Source organism: Lates calcarifer, linkage group LG1, assembly GCF_001640805.2.
Source record: "Lates calcarifer isolate ASB-BC8 linkage group LG1, TLL_Latcal_v3, whole genome shotgun sequence".
Taxonomy (NCBI): Eukaryota; Metazoa; Chordata; class Actinopteri; family Centropomidae; genus Lates; species Lates calcarifer.
The window spans coordinates 1178321-1188590 of record NC_066833.1 but is presented as its reverse complement, the minus strand read 5'-3'; the positions used below and the strand labels follow the sequence as shown (position 1 = coordinate 1188590).

General features: G+C 40.4%; 1 protein-coding gene across 1 annotated transcript in view; it reads right to left on the bottom strand.

Annotated features, from left to right (window-relative positions):
• LOC108891061 (trichohyalin) overlaps nt 1-10270 on the bottom strand; it is a 37819-nt gene that overhangs the window by 15124 nt on the left and 12425 nt on the right. The window contains exons 16-17 of the mRNA XM_051072911.1: nt 9593-9805; nt 8988-9161 (exon numbers count right to left, since the gene is read on the bottom strand). Of these exons, the coding sequence (XP_050928868.1) occupies nt 8988-9161; nt 9593-9805 (387 nt within the window). The remainder of the gene's footprint in view (nt 1-8987; nt 9162-9592; nt 9806-10270) is intronic.

The following is a 10270-nucleotide window of genomic DNA, read 5'->3' as shown; positions in this document are numbered from 1 at the left end:
GAATGGAAATTAAAAGAAGATCTAAAACTGATCCTTGGGGGACACCACATGTGAAATGAACTCTGCTAACTGACCTGTAACAGAGTTGTGTTTGTACCACAGGAAGTGTACACTACCTGCATCTCCTTCCTCTGAAACTCCCTCTGGACATCAGAGAATGATGGCTAGTCAGAGAGAGAGGGATCGCCTGAGACTCGGTGGCGACAGCCTGTACTTGACTGTGGATGGCATGGACCTGTCGGCTAGCCTCCACCGAGGAGCGGGACAGGCTGAAGGTATGGGTGGAGCAGTAGCAGGAGATGAGCCTCTCGCTGTGTGACTGCTGCCTGTGGCTGAAGGAGAGACATCATAATGAGCCTTTATTTTTTTACAGTCCAGGATTTGATGTATACAAAACCTGATTTTTGTGCCCAAATAAACTTAATGTTCTAATTTATTTTACACTCTACATGATGTGAATGATTCTGTCAGTAGGCTAATGTCAACTGGGTAGATTGAAATTAGAGAAAAGAGAAATTTTGGCCGTTGTGGTGAAGAGGGCGCTTGAGCTGGAAGGCACAGTGTACCTGCTCTCTGCCTCCTGACTGCGGCTCTTCTGTAATGGAGGCTTCCTATTGGCTGCTGTCTGCCTCTTCACAGGAACCTCCCTCCCATCATGCTCGGTGGTCAATTCGGGGGTGTGGCCTGTCTCCTTCAACTCGTACTGAAAGTGTAGGATAGATACAGACGAGCTTCATTATCAAATGTTCTTATTGCCATCTTAAAATATAACCAAAAGTCAGACGAGAATAAGAAAATGTTGTTGTCTCATTTGTGATTTGAAGCGTAAACTCTTCATGTGATTATTTTTACCATGTCAGCAGCCTCCTGTGTGCTGCGGTTATCCGTCTGCTCCTTTCTTTTTCATCTTTCTGTTTTCCTTCAGTTTGTTCTCTTTTTCTTGATCTTTCTCTTCTGTCTCATTCTCTTTCCTCCGCTCCATCTCTCCCTCCTTCTTTATTTCTTTCTCTCCGTCATTCTGGCTGCTGTTTAAGACTCTCAAGCTGAAAACAGCACAGTGATGTTAGTCTGTATTTAGACACCCATTAAGGTCAATAATCTACAGATTATGTTGTTATTTGACTACACAAATCACAAGTCATAAATTGGTATTAATGTGTGTACGGTCAATAAAAAGTATTCACCCTCATGTTTTATTGTAAATCAAAGTGACTTTTTTGACACAGATCATTAGAAAAGATGCTTTGATGTTCAAGTGAAAACAGATCTCTGTAAACTGAGGTGAATTAACTCACAGGATCATCACCAAAATACCTACTGCTCTATTGTGAAGGTCCACCTTTTACTGAGTGAGTATCACATTAAACCTCCAGCATGAAGACAAAGGATCACCCAATGCAGCTCAGTGAAAAGGTGACTTAAAAACCCAAAGATCATCAGGAGATGGATTCAAGAGCTTTTCCAAGTTACCAGAGTCCAGTTCAACCAACCATTAAGAAATGGAGAGACTGGTCCTGAAAAACTGAGTGAACCAAAGGGGTCTAGTGAGGAGGTCCACCAAAAGACCTGCGACACCTCTAACTGACCTCCAAGCTTCAGGGGTTCAGATTGGAAAGACTGAATACAACAACAGTTTGACTTTTGATTCAACAGTCATAGCAAAGAGAAAGACAAAACTCACAGGACTTCAGTTTGTCAGTAAGCGAGAGAAGGTCATGTGTTTTCTTACCTTTAGTTTGGCCTCCAGCTCCATCAGTCCATCACTCAGCTCTTTGATGGACTCCACCATCTCTGAGTGTTTATTGACCGTCTTCTCTATGTACCGCTGCCCCTCCTCCACCCCTGAAACACACACACACACACACACACCACACACACACACATATTTTAACTTTCTCTGAAATGTATTGGAGAAAAAGTATAATATAGCTTTGAATAAAAGTACAAGTACCTCACAACTGTGCTTTAGCACACCACTTGTTTAAATTTATTTAGTTACATGTGTGAAATCTAGTTGCAAGTAAGCAGGAGTCTAAATCGTTAGCTTAAAGTAATGAATAAAAAGTCTGAGCAGTTTTGTGAATGTGATGACATTGTCATATGTGAAATATGATATCTAATGACGACGACAGGGGATATGTCAGACACAGATGCCTTTTCAGAATAAAAGCATATGTTCTCCTGCGGTATGGTGACTCACCGTGCAGTCTGACAGCCAGCTCAGTGATCTGACTGATCCTCTCCTCCTGCTGAGGAACCGTCGGCCAGACAAACTTCTCAAACTGTCGGTAGAGAACAGAGGCGGCTTCTGTGCTGCGACACTCTGAAGAAAACTTCCCGACGCGAGCGATGGTTGCACTCGCTTCCTCACACCAGAACTGATACTGTTTGCAAAACAACATGTAAACACATCGTAACCATCTGAACATGTTTTAAACTTGCCGTTGTCAAATAATCTACATTTTAATTATCTGTTAATCACCTCCTCCATGGCCTGCTGCAGTCTGCAGGTCATGTCCAGTGTTTTTTGGTGTTCGCTGACACTTCGCTCAAACTCTCCCATCTGTCTTTGCAGCTCGTTGATGGCATCCTCCACCTCCCGGGCCACGCCCCCGTCCTTGACCTCTGACCCCAACCGAGCTGTCACACCCTGCAGGCGTTTCTTGAGCACCTGCAGGATCAGACAGACCCACCTCTCGTTAGGTTGTTCTCAGTAGGTTGTTAAAACCACACAGCCAACCTGTAAGAGTCAGGTGTTTCATCAACTGGCTTTTATGTAACATCATAATCTATACATAAGCAAACCAGAGAGGAAACAGGAAAGCCAACAAATAACACAAAACTAAGTTTTGCACTTGGCTGAGGTAGAAAAGTTATGGCAATGAAAAGGGTATAGATGGCAAACCTGATGGACACAGAGTTTTTATTTTAATAAATTTTTGCGTTGTTTTATGCAACAGTGACAGAGACAGAGAGGAAACATAAAGAGGTGGACATACCTGCAGCTTCTCCTCGTACACCTCCACCTGCTGCAGCTGGTTCCTGACAGCCTTCATGTTCCTCATCCTGTCGTTTCTCTTCAGGTAGCTAAACTTCAAGTTGCTGAACCGCTTCTTCAGCTCCTTAAAGGAGTCACGAAGCTGAAATCAGAAAATCAGAAACCTGAGTCCATGAGCTGGTTTTACATAAAGACCATGATCTGTCTTTAAGTATCACACATCCCTGTGCTCCAAGAGTTTTACGTTGACAGAAAGACTTCCAGTCTGGTTAAACTTCTGTGATCTGTGGTGCAACTAGAAATTACTTCCCTACTGTGGAGTGAATGCAATTTGTTTTTTGACAATATATAAATATGAATATTGGTAAAGGCCAACTGTAGTCTCCTTGAGTCAAATATTCCATGTTAAGATTTCTTACTTAGTCTGATGAGAACAAACCCGAATGTATTAATTTCATTGTTATATGAAACAGAGACAAGGCAATCGACAAAATTTTAGTCATCTTTAGCCATGCAAGCACCATGGCCACTGCTGGAGAGTAACTAATTACATGTCACGTAGTTATGTAATTAAATTAGATAATAAATGTAATTGTAATCCATTACATTTATTGAGAAAAATGTGTAATTAAATGATGTTTGGACAAATTTAAGTCTAACACCATCAAGGGTAGAACATCTTACATGGAGCTGTCTCTACGTCTAAACAGGCTTTATTCATTTGTCAGTATGCACTTAAATTTTGTTAGAAAAGTAATCACAAAATGATCAAATGTAACAAGTTACTCTGATAAAGTAATTAATTACATTACTTATTATGCTTTTTAACATGGTAACTAGTAATCTGTAACTTCTTACATTTCATAAGTAATCTTCCCAGCACTGACCATGGCTGTATGAATAGTAATGTGAGGTGGTCAATCTACCTCTTGGACTGAAATACCTCAACAACCATGTGATGGATTGCAATGAAATGTTGTTACTGACAGTCATGGTCCACAGAGGATGAATCCTACCGACTTTGGTGCTTCCCTGAAGTCCCTGAATGCTTTTTCATGTTTGATTTTGAGCAAAATATCTCAACAACGTTTGGATGGACTGTCATGAACTTTGACATTCATGATCCCCTTAGGGTGAACTGCAATAATTTATATAATTTCTACCACCATAATAAAATTTTATTTGGGTATCTGGTATCTAGTATCTAGTCAAAGCAAAGTTTTAGTACTTTGAGTTATGACCAAATTTCATGTTAATTTATCCAATCTTTTTTTTTTTTTTTTTTAGATATTTCAGCCATCCCTAAAGCCAGGCTACTGGTGTCGCTAAAATAGCTATTATCAGAATGTATTATTTTATAGTTATATCATTTATATTGTATCAGAGCTGTTAGCTTGGTGTTGATGTAACTGCATGTAGATGGAGATTTGGTAAGATTATTTTTAGAGCAGGAGGGTCTAAATCCAGTGGGACATTTTTGCTTCTGAACAGCAGTGTCAGATGGCTGATCTGTCAGCTAAAGACAGCTGAGAGAGAGAGTAAAGCAGACTGAGACAGTGTGGCCCACTAGTTGAACAAATGAAGAAGCTGAAACCAGAGGCTGGAGAACTGTTTTTCCTCACACTGGGGTGGTGAGAGAAAGTAGCATTAAAGTAACAGAGGTCTCATGGAAGATTACCCATATCTACCAGGCTGCACTATGAGGTAATTCTGGGAGTTTCCCACAAAGTTCTATAAACTAACGATGAGAACCATGAAATACTTGAGAGAGATTACCATTAAGTACCACAAAGTAACACATCAGAAGCTTATAGATTACAAACAATTACCTCAAAGCGCTACAAACTGTCTCAATGTAACCTGAAGGAGCCATTAACCCTCACGTTGTCCTCTGGGTCAAAGTGACCCGGTGGCCAACAATGTGCCTTTGTGTGTGTGTATGTGTGTGTGTGTAGTAGGACTTGTTGTTGTGCATGACATTTGTGATTCTGAAGCGGTTATTTTTTGTTTTTGAATAATAGTAAGAAGAAAAAAGTATATGGAATACGAAGGGCAACAGGAGGGTTAAGGACCCACAGAAGACCTCAGAGTACTATAAAATATCTCTGAGGAACATAAAGTCCACTGATTTACCCCAAAGGACCAAGAGACCCCAAAACAATTTACCATACAGAACCAAAAACTACCACAAAGTCTCATGACCTATTCCAAGAGTACTATGACGTACCCATGAAGTATCCCAGAAAACCAGAAAGTGCAATGACCTACCCCAAAGACCAAAGAAGTATCACAAAGAGACTTCCTCTGAGTACAAGTAAGTACTGCAAAGTATCAAAAACTATCCCACAGTGTCATGAAGTACCACAGAAAGATGCTGGTACAAATCCCTGAATCATCTGAAAAAGAACCAAGTTAAGTAGACCACAAAGATCCCCACAAAGATTATCCAAAAGTACCACAATGAATACCATAAAGTAGCCAACCCCAGAACACCACAAAGCACCCCATGATATCCTGTAATATCCAAAAGAGATAATTAGTGTTTACCATAGAGTACCCCAGCCTAGCATAAACTCCCTGGTAGAAATGGCCCAGAGCACCCTGTAGTACCTCATATAACTATACCATGAAGTACCCTGGAATATGTCTCTACCATACCCATACTTTATACACAAATTCAATATCCTTCAGAGTTCAGCTGAAGTTCTGTGATGAAGTATTGTACCCTGGCAATCCTTAACAAGAACCAAAAATACTCTGCATGTCTGTGGTGAGAATAACCAACCCACCAATGAACAAATATAGAACCAGTTCTCAACAACAAGTCATGTTTTTAATCATCACCAGCATCCAGCAACTAATTCATGTAGATCCCCTTCGGGTGACTCAGCAATGTGGACACAAACAAGTCCAAAGGATCATAATCACAGTTGGTCTCACTTCTTCCCATTAACCTCAAGTTCAACCGTCATCCATCCAACTGAGTGTTCACTTAGTGGTGGTGTATCATTACAGAGCAGTGACAGTTAAGCCCTATTCCCTCTCCCCAGATGGAAATTTTTGACCATTAATCTTTTCATTGAGGGTTTCCAACAGCACCTTGAAGAAAGAAAAAGATGCTGTCGGCCATAACTGCTCACAGACTCCTTGATACTACCAATCCCCAAATCTTGATCCTGTATGTGCAATATCAAGTTTCACAACACAAGTAAACTTAAACCGAGGATAATCTTCTGAACAAAGCCTGATGAAGTCTACAGATGCTCAAACATTTCCTATGGTGTTATGTAAAACCACTGATTGCACCAAAGGTTTATCACCAATAAATGCAGCAAAGAGAAAGATTAGCCAATGTAAACATGAATGGAAGCGATGCAGGTTTTAAAATATTAAAACAAATCAGCTTAAACTGTAATGATTATGCCATCTCTGTGGTGGCCAACAGTGTTTCAGTTTAGGAATGGTGGGCAGAAGTCAGACTGGACTTTAGCTGAACCTTGCTGAATGTGTAAATATTCTGTTCATTCTGTCAATGTATCATTAACATAAGGTAACATTAGTGTTTAAATATAAGTTTTTTTTTTATAAATTGTATTTGTGTTTCTTGTTTGTTTGTAACACTAAGTCTCTGATGTCTGCTCCAGCTGCTCCTGCAGGTTTCTATGTGTTGGTGACACATAGCACCAGGTGCATGATGGGAAATACCCGCTGGCTGACTCGGCCTGTATTTAGTCTCTCTTGCACCCCCCCCCCCCCCCCCTCTCCTGATGTCATTCCTACAACAACTGCTGCTCTGCTGTTCAGTGACACAACAAATGAACCCAGTAATACCAGTGAAAGTGAAACCAGTGAAATTTCACAGATTTACCTAAGGACGGGACCAACATGGTTTATCATTCACCACCATCTTTTACTAGAGCCAGAAAATCCTCATTTCATTTCAGCAAGGAGTTAAACATCAATGTGGACAACTAAGTGTGATGTCAGGCAACATATTTATCAAAAGCCTGAAGGTCTGAACACACCAGGACATGGTACAACGCCAATGTGCCATGCTGTGTGTAGCCTAGAAGAGAATGTATTAGAATGAGGTGTAGCTACATTGTTTCTGGTTTTCTGGCCAGTTCAGTGATCAGCTTCAGTCTTCCCTGTAAACTGAAATTCACAGTCTCGTGTTACTGTACCATCATTTGGTGTTAAATCAGTCTGCTTCTGCATTTCTTGTGTTAAAAAGAAAGTATAAATTTGATTTTTGCAGAGAGAAGTTGGAGGGTTTTCCATTCAGCACCGTTTTCTTAGAACAGCATCTAGTGGACAATAGAGGAACTGCGGCTGAACACACTTGGGCTGCTGATACAGTCCAGAAACCTTCCACAACTCTGCTTTTTTTTCTCTGTCAGCAGGGAAAGAATCATCGGGAGAGACTGACTCCTGCAGCGAGCTGAGAGACTTTATGGACTTCAATAAAATCTAAATATGTCCAGCTGACTTCAGTTATATTTAGACTGTGATAAAACTGAGTGGGTGGTCACTTCAGACCAGAGTTACCCAAGTTAAAGCTGGAAGAAAAGTTTAATTTATCTATCTAATTTATCTATTTGGAGAAGTATGTTGACATTATTTAATTTAAATCAGATGCAGAGAATTTATTTAGTTAAATAATATTGAACAGTTTAACAAAGTATCTACAGTTCAAGGGAAAATATATATAATATATATATAATTTGTATATTAGTGTAAAAGTTTAGACAAATTTTATAGTACATTTCCTGGAAAGAATGTAATGCAATTTGTTACTAATTAGGGAATAGGGAAAACAGAGACAGCGTTTTGTTGATACACTTCAAAATGATTTAAATATCATACTCACTAGGGTTTAAATTGAGTTTTCCTTCAAGAACATTTTAGTTTTTTTGTTAGTTCTTTGAAGAAAACCTCCTGTGAAACACTGGGAAATTACATGGAAATTAGAGACTGGTACAATATGCCAGCCTTTCAGTAATCAATGATAAATCTGATTGATCTGAGTGTATATAAGTGTGTCAGACTCAGATTGGTTCTGTGCAGAGACTGGGTATTTATAGCCTGACAGACAGACAGACAGGTGGCAGCAGCTCCCTCTGCTGGTCATAGTGATGAATAACAACATTATCTGAGGCCTGTCTATCTCTGTAGGAATCCTATCCATAATGTTGTCAGACAGTTGAATTCAAAGATTTTTGTCCTTTTCCATCATTTACACCCAAAAATACAGAAAAATAAGGCCCTGGTTCAAAAATACCAGAGTTATCCTTTTTTAAATATAAATGTATTGTAAAACATGCAGTATTTTGTTTTTTCCTCCACTGTTTTGACAATGAGAGATTGAGTAAGTCTTTGGTCATGTTACTCCAACATGTCAGACCTTAAGGAGTTCAGCCGGGTGTGTGTGTGTTTTCTTTTTAAATCTAGGATGTTATATGGCTATTACAACATATGTCCAAAACTTGGAATCATTTGTTAAACTCTGAAGCACAGCAACACCAGCCGAATGATCTCTCTGGGACTCCCTACACTGTAGCTTTTACCTGTGACCTGTGACCTCACCTGGTTGATGTCATCGTTGAAGAGGCGGGTCAGCAGCTCTCTGTGGAGTTTCTCCTCACGTTGAGCTGCTTCGTTCAGCCACGAGACACAGAGAGAGTCCAGAGACAGAAGACGTGCCTCCAGCTGCTCCAGTCTGAAACTCGTCCAACCCTGAAGAAGAAATATTCAGATCCATTACTGAAAGAAAAATACTACGACAAAATACTCAAGTAAAAGGCCTGCATTCAGTTAACTAAGAGTACTGAAGTAGTTAAAGTATGGCACCAGGAATAATACCATTAGCAGCGTAGTTTGAACAATAATAATTAAAATAATGACAATAACATTAATAACCATACTTGAGTAAATGTAAATATTTAGGACAGTAATGCTTTATAAATTGTGTGTGTTTGTGTGTTCATACACTGTGGGAGACGGCAGTGCAGATGTCCATCTTCAGCGTTGAAGCAGTTGTAAATAGACTCTGGATCTGCTGCTGTTCCTCCCTGTCCTGGCTCAACTCACTCTCACCTGATCCACGTAGACCAGTTGAACCAGTCATAGGGTTTGCAGGATCTGACTGGAGCAGCACCTCCAGCTGAACAGACAGAAAACAACATTACTGTATAGTTTGTCGCGGTCTGATTTTGCATGTTTCCATCTACTATAGTCATGTGAATATCATTGATTGGCTGATGAATATAAATAGCTGGTGGAGCTGATTCTTCAGTCAGTGCCATTAAACAACTGAAGAAGAAGAGGACGCAAAGAGATGAAGTCATTAAGGCTTATTTCAGACGAGAGGAATTCAGCCCAGTTGTGACACACTGCTGCCCTGGTCGACAAATTTCCAGTGTCTGACTGTAATATGAAAGGGAATAATTGTTGCAGGGTATTTTATTGTAGGACAGAGTATGATGCTGCAACAAGTACTTGTAAAATAAAATACGTAAAAAAATAAGTAAAATTAATTACTTATTGGTGCGTGTTTTCAGAGTAAAACAATGATATTGAATTTGCTCCCCTGACCTGTTTGGCTATGAGATGGAAGTTGCTAGTCAGGTCCAAGATTGACTCGCTCTGCTGGATCTTGTCCTTCACTCTCCTCTGGAGCTTCAGCAGGTCTGACAGATCCTCCTCCTTGACTGCTCCTCCCTTTACCTCCTTCACCTCCAGTCGGTTCTGGGCTCCTCTCACAGTCTCCCAGCTCTTCATCACGTACTCCACCTCAGCGTCTAGTTGCTGGACAGAAGAAGAGAGAATATCTAATCATAACAGTCCTGATTGTTACAGTCGCAGGAGTCACTACAGTCCACCATCCCAAGTGGTCCTCATAGTTCCAGTGATTTTAACAATCACAGTAGATGCTGAAGTCCCAGCGGTCCAAGACCAATATCATTGGAACCTCTACACTACCAATCGTCTGAACAGTCCAAAGGTATCCAACAGTCAAAACTCACCCAGGAGTCCCAATAGTCCACTTATCCAAAGTCCAAGATTTCTACAGGTCCAAGCAGTCCTAGTTACTGCTACAGTCTTAACAGTCCTTGTAGTATGAAAGTCCCATTGGTCACCATAGTCGCATCAGTGTCAATAAGTCCCAGTCGTCTCAGAGGTTCAAAGTTCCAGCAGTCAAGACAGCCCCAACAGTCTGAAAGGTATGATGCTCTTAGCATTAACAAAAAGTCCTCCATGTCTTGGTAGGTA